At 42.0% G+C, this 14,965-nt stretch overlaps 1 protein-coding gene and 1 non-coding gene across 2 annotated transcripts; both read left to right on the forward strand.

Moving 5' to 3' along the window:
• Positions 1-6,377: 6,377 nt before the first annotated feature.
• Positions 6,378-9,668, forward strand: LOC143386216 (uncharacterized). The gene is given in 1 exon segment (XM_076841452.1): positions 6,378-9,668. A coding segment is annotated over 1 exon segment (3,291 nt).
• Positions 9,669-13,941: 4,273 nt separating this feature from the next.
• Positions 13,942-14,014, forward strand: Trnaa-ugc (transfer RNA alanine (anticodon UGC)). Its single transcript has one exon. It is a non-coding gene; the product is annotated as a tRNA-Ala (tRNA).
• The last annotated feature ends 951 nt before the right edge of the window (positions 14,015-14,965 follow it).

Consider the following 14,965-nt stretch of genomic DNA (forward strand, 5'->3'; position numbering starts at 1 on the left):
AAGAACTGTGTCCCAATAATAAGCCTACTGTTCCTTGGGGAAGAGGTCCTTTTACTCCTGTGGGGATGATTTGAACTCCCATCTCTGGTGTTAGTACTGTGCTGGTGGAGGTGCAGATGTCCAACCCTGTGCTCCCTCTGGTTCGTCTGATGAGAGATCTGATGGATAATGTGTCTTGGGCACTACCCTGATGGTGTTGCTGGGTTCCTCCATGGTGTTTCTGGGTTCCTCCAGTGACCCGTATATTTGAGGTTGTGGGCTATGTACTTTATAAAGAAAAGAGGCTTATATATTACAGTTTGGGAAGCTGAAAAAATCAAAATAAGACGTTCTTTATAATTCAGCCTCTGATGAGGGTTTCTTCTTTGGCTATATAACATCACAGCAGATCGCATTGTTGCAGGAATACAAGCAAAAAGGAGAGATCACATGATGAGCTAGGAAGCCAGAGACTGTGGAGAAGTCTTACTCTTTCATAATGACTCTCAAGATGCAAGAACTAACCAGAGTCTCTTCTAAGGGCAGCATCTTCAGGTCTCCCTTTCTGAGGGCAGTGTCCTCAGTGAACTACCACTAGCTCCACCTCTTCAAGGTTCCACCATCCCCCATATCACCACACTCAGGAGCTAGCTTCCAACACAGGAACCCTGGGTGGACAAACCACAGCTAAACTAAGCACTTGGTAACTGAAGCTTTGCACTCAACGCACAAAACTGTCACAGTGGGGAGAAAAATCTGGAACTCCTGCAGAAGCCCAACAGATTGTAGAGTAATCAATGTCCTATAAGCATCAAGGAAGTACAAAGGGAAAGAATTAAGCTTTAAGATGATAATAGTAGTTCTCAATTAATTTATTTGGCAATGATAACCAAATACCTTGCTGGCTTAACTTTTACAGAGGAGCAGGGGATTTTTCCTGCCTGTACATGGTTCCAGAAAAAAGGAAAACATTAATGATAAAGAGGGAGAGCAACCAAACACATCAGAAATGAGTGCTTTTCTTTTTTAAGATCATATTTTAGCTTTGATTTCAGTGAACCCTAAACAATGATCCAAGACATTACCTCTGTTCATCCTGATAAGAGCTGACAAGAGTCAGGGAGACCACTTGAAGCCCTCTGCCTTCCTGTTCCACTCTGACCCAGGTTACTGACATGGAGATCTGCAAATGGATACAGGTCCTAAATGGCAGACATCAAGCAGGGTGCCAGGACACAGAATAGAACCCTTCCCTCCAGGAGGCTACTGGAAGTGACGAAATGCAATTGATGACTTACACCAAATGGGACACCGCTTCACATAATGCCATAGAGCTCAGGAACATATCCAGCCATACTATCTAGACCCTCCCTGCATGTCCAGGTAATGCAGTATACTGGCCACAACCAGAGACTGTGTCACAATACTGCAGTTCAAATCTTAGCTCTGCCATTTACCATCTGGGTGATCTGGGAGGCTCCTCAATCTATCCACATCTCAGTTCCCCATCTGTAAGAAATGGGGAGTGATGATGTCTACCCTCTGAGATTATAGTGGGAAGTAAAAGAATTTGTACATACAAAAGTAGCTCATATTGTGCCCTGGATATGTAACCACGTTCATCAATCTAACCCAATTAGCCCAATGTACAAAAGCACATTCATCTTTGCCCCATTTATCCTATCTCCAGCCAAAAGAAACGTTATGAAAATGAACTTTTCCCTCAAATTTTTTCTGCCAACTGAGTGAAACAAACCTTTAACTTCCACCTCCCAAGGGATGGCTGGTCTGAGATATTTCCACCACTATGTGGATTTCTATTTACAGAGTTTCCTTACAACCTCTTAGGGAGGTGTGATCCCTGCTAGAAGCCTCATGGTCCTGATAATAAAATTAAAAGGTCATCACTCTGGACAGCTCTGGTGGGGGACAACAGGCTGCTTTTGTGGATGAATCAGCCACTGTCCACAGGAAAACAGCTGCCCCACGTCCACCTGCACCCAAATGTCCTACCTAGCACACCGCCCAACAATTCCCTGCAAATCTGTCTGACCATGCAGAGAAGAAGTGTAAATGGGAATCTCAGCACACATGAAGAGTCAGTCACAACAAGGCACTTGGGGAAATAGATATCAATAAGGATGTTAGGAGATCAGGCAAAGTACAAAAAAGAGTGATAAGATCAGGGATAATTTCAACAGGGGGATAGTTGAACACACTATCATTGAAAGAATCAAGTGTATACTCACCATAGGATTGAAATTTGAAAACAATAGGCAATGCAGACGTAGATGATTTTAGTAATCTATGCTCTCTTTAAAATGAGGCTTTGGGAGAAGAATAAGATAAGTGTGAGTTTTGCATTTTGTGTCCAGAACATGATGTGATAAAGGAATACATGGAGCAGGTGACATGCGTATTTCTTCCACCATTTCTGGGAGCATGTTTTGAAACCCTACAATTTAGACTTTGGGGGTAAAAATATGTGTACCCTGGGTTTATGTGTATAGAGATGAGTCATGAATAGACCATATGGTGAATAAAAAATATAACAGGTTACTATTTTAAATAATGGATTGAATTGATATTTTAAAAAATACATGAAATCTGGTATTCACATACAAACATTCAATCCAAGTAGTTAGACATGTAGTGGTAATATTAGGGTTACTAATTATAACAAACTGTGTTTGAGTTTTGCTTTGAAAATGATGATGGAATTCAAAAGTTATGTGATATAAAAGAAATCTCATGAAAAAGCAAGTAAAGCAACATGGAGAAATGCATGGGATCTGATTCAGGGAGTGAATGAAAGTGAATCATATGCATATCAATTTGTGAATTGTGGATGAAATGATACATCCTATGATGTATATATACTGAAGAAATAGGAATATAACAATTTTGAATAAAAATTTAATTAAAAATACACATCATGTCCCATATTAATATACTTTCATTGATGTTAAACTGGGTCTCTTACTGTAGAAATATTAGGGTTAGTACTCAATATTCACTGAAGTTCATTTTGAGTATTCCGAAATGAATATGTATATCAAGAAATTGAATATTTCTGAAAAATATCTCCTGAAAAGTTGACTATAAATCCACAGAGATGGACATGAAAGAATCAAGGTAGTATAAGTATATGACACACATAGTTCATGTTTGCAAATTCATACTAAATATATATATATATATATATATATATATATATATATATATATATATATATTTAATACATTAAAATGTAATAGTATGTATGCCAATCGAAATTCATAAGGGGATATATATATCCTTCACATATGTACTCCAAATATTCATTTTCCTCTACACTGTTTCATGTCTAAACTTGTTGAAGTTTAAAGCTCACCACAGCTTGAATTTTCAGTTACCTCAGTGTATTGGGGGGCAGTGATCTCTTCATGAATTTCGTATTTACCAAAGTGAGAGTACTCTCAAAAATATAACTGTGATGGCAGTAGGATTATATATATGTATATAAAAATATACATTGTGACCCAGGCGACAGAGACAGGAAGTCAGGAAGTTACATATTTGTTGATTTTGAAAATTCTTGGAGAAGTAAAATGAGAAAAATGTGTCACAGGTTTTATAATATGTATCTCTGATGAAGCAAAAGGCAAGGCCAAGTATACACCATGCCTCCTATCAAATTCCTCTACTTCTATTCCTTTAGGATTATTTTTATTGATGTTAGGGTAAGTAGTCAGAGCATAGAAAGTTATGGGTTAGTGTCAGAGATTCAATATTTCAAATGGCAAAATGGAAAATGAGTCTAATACATATGGGAACACGTGGCACATAAAAATCTTCCACTGTCATCCACCACAATGCCTGGACATTACTATCACCCTAAAGAAGACACAATGAGAAAAGAAGAGGAAAAAAATCTGTGAATACATATCTGGAATTGGAAATTCTGAGGAGCTCACAAACCTGGATGTGGCAGAAGAGATCTCAAAAGTTGAGGACAGGGTAAACATTCCACAAACATGGAACACTGCTGGCCTAATGACTTCTTGATTATCTGCCTCTGACAATCGTTTACTAGAAATATAGCTTTCTTTTATATTCCTTTGTAGTGAGATCATGAAAGCCTGGTCTGAATCTATGTGAAGAGGAGGACATGGGTTCATATTTTCCAATAGGAACAGGAGGCAGCAGAGCTGAATCCTCTCTATGCAGGTGACTGTGGCCGTTGTGCTATGAATGTCTCCCTGGGTGCATTGTGAAGCCTTTGGCTCACTGCCCAGTTTTAATGGCATTTCTTACAGCTTCCCTGGAAAATTGGTGTTTGTTTTTGAAATACAAATAGGTCAACCAGGACACAGTGCTGGAGGGAGATCTGCCACATGGTGTGAGTCAGGGTCTGAAGGCAAAAACACAAACTGGGCTGCTACCCCATGTATCTTTCCCACTTGAGCATAGCAACTTGTTTCTGAGCATCGCACCAAATCCTCTCCCCACAACAACATGCCTTTATATTTTCTGGTCTCCTGGCTGCACCTTGTCAGTCACATGTCATTTGGAAGCCAATGACAGAAGCCCAGGGGCCCACCACAGATTTTGGACCACACACCTGCACTCCATTGCTCCAGGTCCAGTTCCCTGCTGGCTCCTACTCACTGGCCTCTCTGTTCTTCACCACGGTCATGAATTCCACTCAGTCAAAAATGGCACTCGCTTGTTCAGTCATGATGAGCAACCGGAGATCTAAAGGTTCTCCAGGGATTTCTGGTCTTGGGATTCTCAAAAACTTCATGGTATTGGCCTAGCCATATTTCAAGAATGAAGAAGTTGACACTGTGGGTTTTACTTCATTCAGGAGCCATTGAGTGTTGAGGAATCTCCTTTCAGTAAAAGCTCTGGAGATTGCTTGCAGGCAAGCTCCCAAGGAGTGGCGAAAGGTCACAGGAATCCAGGCCCATTGGGGTCTAAAATATGAGGTTCCTGTGAGTTTTGGCTCTCAACTATAGCTGAGAAGGCTTTCACAGAAAATCATGTGAAATCCTGGCTGAGATTCCCAGTGCTGTGGAGAAAGCCACCCTCGGCCTAGGTCTCAGTTTCCAAAGGCTCCTCTAATGCCTGGCCTTCTAAAATCCCAACACAATTCATGGCAATAGTTCTCTGAGATCAGTTCCAGAACTCAGTCTCTAATGGCATCACACCAGAGTTCAAGCTGAGGTGGACCCAGTCATCTCTTCCAACCACCACACAAAAGACCACTATTCTAACAAAAACACTCCCACATGGCCCTCATCTTCTTCCATACAGACACTCATTATAACATTCTGGCTGGGGGTTTCTATAGGGTGAGCAGTCTTAGATGGTGTGAAAAGAAAGCTCTCATGCCCATCATATGCCAAATGTCATGGTGGCCTGGACACCCTTCCTGAGAAACAGGATAGATAAAATGGGCCTGTAGTTATAACTGCTCTTGAAAGACCCCAGCCCAGAAACCCCAGGCCCCATTGTGAAACCATCAGGGCATGTTGCTAACCCACGTAAAGAGAGGTCTCTCTGTTAATCAGTTAAGGGTAGTCTATTGTGAGGGGACAGGATGGTTGAGGAAGAACAGAAAAGCAGATCCCAAGGCATGCCTGAACAAACAGGAACTGATAATGATAAGCAGGAGCAGAAAAACCAGAGTGTTAATATGTAACTGTCATGAGGTTTATCCAGGAACATAAAGTGAAAAACAACTTTGCCCTTTAGGTAATCTATATGTTGGGTTCAAAATAACCAATAAGAAACCTGTCACTTCCCGTGCGCGCGAAACCTGCCCCATTATCCTATAAAAGACCTGTACCCCAAAGCCCGGTGTGCCAGTTCACCAAAGCTCCGGCTGAGGTTTTGCTGAGCACCCACAGGTGTCTGTGTCTGAATAAACCTCTTGCGTTTGCAGCCAGTGCCTCGTGCGTCTTTCTTGGACAGGGAATCGGTGGGTCTTTCATTTGGCGAGCCAGCCAGGAGAACTCCTGTAACCCCGTCCGGATCCCTGCCCGAGGAACACCCGATAACCACTGGGAGGTAAGCTGGCCAGCTCGTGTCATTTTGTCCGTCATTTTGTGTCCCTTTTTGCAGTCTCCGGTTGATATCTGTCTGTGTGCGGCGTCCGTACGATTGCGCGTAATCGCTCTGTTTTCTGGGCAGCTCGAGAAGGAGTTGACGAACTCGGACTTCTCCCCTGCCACCCTGGGAGACGTCTCAGGGATTTCTGACACCCTGGGAGACGTCCCAGGGATTCGGAGGGCCCATTTTTTCGGGAGGCCTACTTTCGGTTTGTGCCAAGGCCGCGCAACATTCTTTGTGTCTAATCTGATATTTGTGTCTGTCTTCTTGTTTTTGTATTTCTCATTCCATCTGAAACTAACATGGGACAATCTATAACAACTCCCTTGAGCCTTACTCTTGATCACTGGCAGGACGTCCGCAACCGGGCTGACAACCTGTCAGTGGAGATCAAGAAGAAAAAATGGATAACGCTCTGCACTATGGAGTGGCCGGCGTTCAATGTTGGCTGGCCAAAAGAAGGGACATTTAATCTTGATCCCATTTTACAGGTGAAGTCTCAGGTGTTCGCCCAAGGGTCTCAAAGACACCCCGATCAAGTGCCCTACATCGTTACCTGGGAAAATTTGGTCTCTGACCCACCCCCTTGGGTCGCTCCTTTCTCTCCATCTAAGCCTACTCCGCAATCTCCTCCCCCGACTTTTCCTCCCAACCAGCCTCTCCATCTGCCAACTTCCAACCGCTCCACACCTCCGCCATCTTCCGCTCCACTTATCCCTGTACCTACGCCTCCTCCCCCTTCAACCTCTAGACTCTACCCCATTCTCGATAAATCTAAAAAGGTGACTCCAATAGGGACAGAACCCAAAAAGGTTTTGCCGCCGGAAGACTCCACTCTCGTAGATTTGATGACTGAAGAACCCCCACCCTATGGGCCCCAGCCTGTACCGGCTCCAGATTCCATCCAGGCTTCCTCAGAGGAAGAAGAAGAACCAGCCGAACCAGTCACCAATAACCCTCCGGGCCCATCCCCCATGGTCGGGAGGCTCCGCAGCCGTCGGGAGCCAACCTCCTCGGGGGATACATCTAGAGTTCTCCCCTTGCGGCAGACGGGAGGCCCCGATGGGCTGTACCAATATTGGCCTTTCTCTGCCTCTGATCTCTATAACTGGAAAACACATAACCCATCCTTTTCCAGTGACCCTGTAGCTCTAACCTCTCTGATAGAATCTATTCTAGTGACTCACCAGCCAACATGGGATGATTGCCAACAGCTCCTACAGACCCTTCTCACTTCTGAGGAGAAACAGAAAGTTCTCCTGGAAGCCCGTAAAAATGTGCCCGGGGACGACGGGCGCCCCACTCAACTCCCAAATTTGATTAATGAAGCTTTCCCCTTGACTCGGCCAGACTGGAACTATAACACTGATGCAGGTAGGAACCACCTACGTCTCTATCGCCAGTTACTCATAGCGGGTCTCCATGGAGCAGGGCGGCGGCCCACTAATTTGGCTCAGGTAAGACAGACTATTCAGGGATCGACAGAAACTCCGACTGCATTTTTAGAGAGACTAAAGGAAGTTTACCGGAGGTACACACCTTTTGACCCCGACAGTGAGGATCAGAGAGGAAATGTTTCTATGGCCTTTATTTGGCAGTCCGCTCCAGATATTAGGACTAAGTTACAGAGATTAGATAACTTACAAGATTTTTCTCTAGCAGATTTATTGAGAGAGGCAGAAAAGATTTTTAACAAGAGAGAAACTCCAGAGGAAAAAGAGGAAAGAGTCAGGAGGATGCAGGAGGAGAGAGATCTCAAATTTAAGGAAGAATTAGACAAGAGAGATCGAAAGCGTGATAAAGAATTAAGTAAGATATTGGCCACTGTAACACAGGCAGGGCAACAAGGAGATAAGCTAAGTAGGGAAAGGGAACAAGGCAGACCCCGTGTAGACCGAGACCAGTGTGCCTACTGCAAAGAAAGAGGACATTGGGTAAAGAACTGCCCAAAGAAACCCCCCAACCCCAGAAGAGGTACAAACCGGACCTCTCAATTGCTAGCCTTGGATGAAGATTAGGGGAGTCAGGGCCAGGAGCTCCCCCCTGAGCCCCGGGTAACCCTGCAAGTAGGGGGGCAACCTGTAACCTTCCTAGTAGATACGGGAGCCCAACACTCGGTGCTAACACGGGCACCAGGACCTATGAGCCACAAGACAACATGGGTCCAAGGCGCCACCGGGAGCAAACCTTACCGATGGACCACCAAAAGAGAAGTACACCTTGCCACAGGTAAAGTTTCCCATTCATTTCTGCATGTGCCTGATTGTCCGTATCCATTACTGGGAAGAGACTTATTGACCAAATTGAGAGGCCAAATTTATTTTAAAGATGGGAGTGCCTCCATCACGGGACCAAACCAGGCCCCTTTACACGTATTGACTTTCAAATTAGAGGACGAATATAAACTTTTTGACAAACCTTCTGTACCTATGAAGGACATGGACTATCAATCCTCTAGTTCTTTCCCTGAACCTGTTTACCCAGGGACTGGAGATCAACTATTAGATTTGATTCGAGGAGCATTTTATGCCCTCAACGCCACCAACCCAGATCGCACCCAAGATTGTTGGCTGTGTCTCACCTCCAGTCCACCCTATTATGAAGGGATAGCAATGATGTCTAACTGGAATAGTAGTATAAACCCTGACCCTAAGTGTGTATCCCTACCCAGCTATAAGCTTACCATCACTGAAGTATCAGGACAAGGGGTCTGTATAGGGAACGTACCCCTATCACACCAACCTCTTTGTAATACTACCCTCCCAACGACAGGCTCACAAAATAGCTATTTATGGGGCCCCCCTGGAACTTACTGGGCCTGCAACACTGGGCTGACCCCCTGCATTTCTACAGCTGTCCTCAACGCAACCACTGATTTTTGTGTGTTGATACAATTATGGCCCAGGATATCATATCTAAGATCAGACTATGTCCTAGGACATCTAGAAGGGCAGAAGTGGTACCCTAGAGAGCCCATAAGCCTGACTATAGCCATACTGCTGGGCGTTGGAGGAATAGCCTCAGGGGTAGAAACAGGAACTGCAGCCTTAGTGCAGGGAAACCAATTCTTACATTTACAAGCAGCTATGAACGAAGATCTAACTGCAATGGCCAAGTCTATCACAGCCCTAGAAAAATCTCTCTCTTCCCTCTCGGAAGTTGTGTTACAAAATAGGAGAGGATTAGATTTACTGTTCCTTAGAGAAGGTGGCCTCTGTGTAGCCCTAAAAGAACAATGTTGTTTCTACGCTGACCATACGGGGGTTGTTAGAGAGACCATGGAAAAAGTCACTGAAAGATTAGCGAATAGACAAAAAGAATTTGAAAATCAACAGGGATGGTTTGAACACTGGTTCAGTAAGTCCCCTTGGTTAACAACTTTGTTATCCGCGGTAGCTGGACCCTTGATTATTTTACTGATAATCTTAACGTTTGGGCCTTGCATTCTCAACAGATTAATACGATTTATAAAAGAAAGACTGTCCATTATTCAGACCATGGTTCTTACTCAGCAGTATCAGTTGCTCCAGCAGCAAACAGGGTCACAGACCGATCTGGCTCAAGAACCTGAACAGGCAGAACAGTGGATATAAGATTCTATCCATGAAATAGAAAAAGGGGGGAATGAAAGACCCCAGCCCAGAAACCCCAGGCCCCATTGTGAAACCATCAGGGCATGTTGCTAACCCACGTAAAGAGAGGTCTCTCTGTTAATCAGTTAAGGGTAGTCTATTGTGAGGGGACAGGATGGTTGAGGAAGAACAGAAAAGCAGATCCCAAGGCATGCCTGAACAAACAGGAACTGATAATGATAAGCAGGAGCAGAAAAACCAGAGTGTTAATATGTAACTGTCATGAGGTTTATCCAGGAACATAAAGTGAAAAACAACTTTGCCCTTTAGGTAATCTATATGTTGGGTTCAAAATAACCAATAAGAAACCTGTCACTTCCCGCGCGCGCGAAACCTGCCCCATTATCCTATAAAAGACCTGTACCCCAAAGCCTGGTGTGCCAGTTCACCAAAGCTCCGGCTGAGGTTTTGCTGAGCACCCACAGGCGTCTGTGTCTGAATAAACCTCTTGCGTTTGCAGCCAGTGCCTCGTGCGTCTTTCTTGGACAGGGAATCGGTGGGTCTTTCACTCTGCTTCTCAAATTAGAGGACTCCTGCCTGCCAGGGGTAGATTCTTTATGTGTACTGGACTCATGAAAAAACCCAAACTCCTGTGTGCTAGTTACTGGAGGGCTTGCAACAACTCATTTGACTCAGAGGATCCCTGTTCTGACTTCATAGGGGTCAGGAGCCTGACCAGAGGAAGGCAAGAAACTTCATCCAATAGTACACTTCTTTTTCATTCTTTTAGATTGGGATGGACACATGCTGGGAGCCATCAGCCAAGTAGGTATGACAAATTCCTTGCCAGCTTACTCCCATGCTGTCTAGTGGAAGGACTTCTGAAAGGTGACCTTGCTCAAGGACCAGGGCAGGATCCGTGTTTAGGGTGTTCCCCCTTTAGAATAGGGCGGTTTAGCATAATAGGAGATTAGGGTGTTCCCCGTTTAGAATAGGGCGTATCCTGCTGCTGAGTTCCTCTTGAGTTCTTAGGGTCAGACAGTATATTTTGGGAGACAGAAGCCCATGTGGAGTGGATTTGGGCAGAGTGTGGATTTGGGAGAGTGTGGATTTGGGCAGAGAACGTGGATTCCCCCAGAACGTGTTTGTAGACGGCCGGTGTGAGTTTGGGAATAAAGAATTGCTGTTTGAATCTACAAGCTGTGTGGTGACTCGTGATTTGTGCCCAGCCAGAGACTGTGGCATCGACACATGGGATTTTTCTTGGGTTTCCTGGGGTGCTGAGAATGTAATTCACAGCCACACACAGGGCCAAGAGTCTGATTCAGCCACAGCTTTTACAAAGCACTTTACTTCAAAGGCACAGATTAGGCCTCTTCATTTCCATTTGAAACTGTTTTCTTGAGGAGTCCCAAAGGAGTGCCCTAAGGCAAACACCTCTCTGACATTCAGGGGAACAGAACAATAAGGAAGAAAGAAGCCTGGAGAAAAACTTTTCTTTAATTGAACACTGTGACATTGACAGCTCCTGATCATGCAACTTGGGTTACTATCTATCAGTTTGGGATACTCTGGGTTTTCATATAAAAATTCATAGAAGAAATCTCATGTCTCTGAAGAAAAGTAGCAAAACTAATCCAGGTCTCCATAACTTGATTCTATGAAAAAAGAGCCAAAGAATATATGTTTAACTTTGAGAAATAGCATCTGGGAATAATCCTTGTATTACATACAGACACTTTGATGGTTAGCAGGTGAAATATGGTTAGTGGTGGATCTCTAGTTCTGAATAAGCACAAATACACTAGAAGAAATAGGCATTCTACTGTTGGAATATTTTAAACAATTTTTTTTCTTTAATACTGGATCAAATTATTCCTTTGAGATACCTTCTAGCTGTACTTTGAAACTTGGAGACTATGGAATTACTAAAATAAAGTTATTGCATTTCTGAGCAGTCATTTGTACATTTTATATAAATGAAAAAAATTTGAATAAGCTGTACTTTTCTTTTGCCAGTATCTAAGAAGCTTGCTATATATTTGTAAACACACCAAATGTAATTCAAGAAGTTTGCATAAAATGAAAACCATTTATCACTAGAAGACATTCTTCATATGTAGTATCTGTTTCTACATGGTTGAAACGTATTCTCTTGTGGATGAAGAAATAAAGCACTTTAGGTAATTGTCTTTGCATTTACATAGCACCTTCACTTAAGACACCTGGGTGTGTGCTACTACTGATATCTATGTCTTGTTTTACTTTATCTGATCTTAGTATATATTATAATCTATGGTTATCATTAGTAGCTTTGAATTTCAGGATTGATTAATACAGGATGATCTTTAATTTTGCCAATTTCTGTTAAGGCAATTTTTCTTCATATTTTATTCAATTATTAATTCAAAAAGCATGTCTTATATTTTCAAATTAATGTGTGTTTTAAATCCAGGCTTAATTTGTGCCGCAGTCTGGCTGGGCACAAAATCACGAGCCACTCAAACAGGAACAAACCTTATTTTGAAACTCCTGCCAATGCCCTGTATGCTCCCCTGGAAATATGCCGACCCCCACACGCAGAGTTCTCCTGGGCCCACACCAACAGCAATTCCCTTCTCTGGAATTCCCTCCTACCGCACTTCCCCAACAAATGGGAACTCTCCAGGAGTCCCAAAGCAGGCTAAGGTGGACAGCAGGGGTCTAATATCCATTTGAATGCACATCTTAACATAATCATATCATCTCAATGGCTTCCTGGCAACACCTTTCAACCAAAAATGCCATGCATCATTACTACTTGGCTATGGCTCTTAGCATCTCTCCCCTTTTGTTTAATTAAGCAACAAGCAATGTGGCTTAGGGACCTTGTCTGTGTCTTTTAGGTTGTCCAATTCAACATACAATACTTACCTGTCATCAGATGAGCTGACCTCTAGGCGTCAGCCTCCTGTCTTAGGTTGGTACCACTGCAATTGGATCATACCCATCACTGACTACCGGTCCAGCATATAGCCATACTTGTGGATAGGGCTATGCACCTCTGTTGGCCCCCAAATCCTTGGTGCCAGGTATCCTCAATGACTGCACAGCCAAAGCATCTTGCCAAAAGCATACACCATCTTGGCATTCTTTCCCAATCATAAGGAATATTGAAATATTCTGTAAAATAATCGATGGAAAGATCAAGTCTGTGGAAGAGCTTCTGGAAGCTGAAGTTCTCAAAGTTGCTAATAAGGAGAAAACTGTTCAGGATTTGAAACAGGAAATAGAGACTCTGAAAGAAGAAATAGGAAATAAACTTGAAAAGGCTCCCACTCCTGATACAGTATGTTTGTGTGTTGTTTTGTCTTGAAATGTTGTATTGTCTTTGTGACGAAAATATGGAAGAGGTGTTAAGTAAATTGTTGAAAAAAGGAGGCACCCCAATGGAACCAAGAATAGTTAGGGCATGTGTTGATAAAAGCCCAGAAACTCTAGTCAGAAAAAAGAAAGTTCAGAAGAAGAAGAATTATCAGAAAAAAAGTTGCAGCAAAAGGCTATTACTGAATACTTTTCGTTATAGGACGGGAGCAAATCTGCTCGTCCCTGTTTGTCACCCCTCGGTTATTTTTCTGCAGCCGGACTGCGGCAAATTTGTTGGGGTTATGGAAGTAGGAGGGAAGTTGTTTTCTTGTTGTTATTTATATAATTTTACTTTGAACCTTTCAAGATATGGCTAGATAGACCACCAACTCTTACCAATTTCACCAGTCCCAGGTGAAGGATAGAAGTGGCATAGGTTTATTCTTGGAATAGTGCTTCATTCACATCACAAAATGTCTGATATGAAGGAAGTCTCCTTTTAAAATATTAAATACTAAAATTTACACAAATGTTCATGAGCTTGGTAAATAGTAAATGTCTTTTGGAACTTTTGAGATCACAGTGTCATTGACCTTTGCTTTTCTTTACAAATAGCCTCTGCTAGAATCTCAATCCAAGATTGTATTCAGCCCAAATTTCTCCCTTCTGGCATGCCAAGCAGATTACCACTTCTCAACTGGATTTTCCAAATCTGAACATCATATCTTATTAAGATGATTGATGGGAGATTCACCCTTCTTTGAAAGCAGTTTTGATTATAAATAACAGAAATAAATGAAAACCTGTTAGGTGTAGATCATCAACACTTTATGATATGCCTGCTTTTAATTTTCATCTAATGCCTTGATTGCTTACGAGTTAGTCATGTGTGGTGTTAGAAATTTTTGAAATACTGCTTAATCAGTTGTTAATTAAGAATAAATCGGGCTGGGGTTGTAGCTCAGTGGTAGAGCGCTTGCCTTGCATGCAAGAGGCACTGAGTTCGATCCTTAGCACCACATAAAAATAAATAAATAAAATAAAGATCTTTAAAAATAAATAAATAAATAATAAAATTGTGATCGTGATTTTATCACTATATTTAATGGTTTCTTGCATACTTTGCAGGATAATGAATTTCATTTCCTTGCATTATCCTATAAATAACCTTAAACTTTTAAATTAGGATAATCATAGTTGCTTTCTTAACCTTGCAAACATGTACTGCTCCATGAATTTAAGAATTGGAATATATATCTAACTCGAACTACATCAAATATGACATTTCCATATGTATGCATTCAAACTGTTTACTCAGAAAGACATACTTCATACCTCTTAGATAATGGTTTCTTTTACTTGTGTTCACTATTAACCTTTTGTCTCCATATTGCTAGAGATGCCTTTTTATAGCTCCATGAATTTTTATCAATTCATTTAAATGGATATACTTAACAATGATTTTTTAAATAAAGCAAAAACTTGAGCTTATATATGACATTCATTGACAGTTGCTCTAGAGATGTATACAGTTTTCACTGATAGTTATGTTTGAGGAGTTTTTTTTGGTTTTTATTTTCTTTATTGGCCTTGGTAAATATACTGAACCTTTGAAACATGCACATACACTTAAAATTTTTTTTTGAAGATTACCTGAGAATGTACAAAACACTCATCTGCAAAACTTGACAAAACATTAACCTAAATCAAGCAGGCACAATTGAAATTGAGTATTTGGCAGTTAAAGTACATATATTTTTTAATATTACATCATGACCTTATGACCCTTCATAATCATTTAACTTGTTATGTGGTAACCGGAGCTCAGGCTTTCCAGAATATAATGTTCCTATCAGTCCAAAGAAATGAAACCACTTGGTAAAACTTACAGATTTTAAGTCAAGGAGATTTTTCTTTTTATGTCAGACATTATTTGGATGGGTAACTAATAATCACCAAGGATGTTAGTATTG

The sequence above is a fragment of the Callospermophilus lateralis genome, unplaced genomic scaffold (assembly GCF_048772815.1).
Source record: "Callospermophilus lateralis isolate mCalLat2 unplaced genomic scaffold, mCalLat2.hap1 Scaffold_107, whole genome shotgun sequence".
NCBI classification, from domain to species: domain Eukaryota; kingdom Metazoa; phylum Chordata; class Mammalia; order Rodentia; family Sciuridae; genus Callospermophilus; species Callospermophilus lateralis.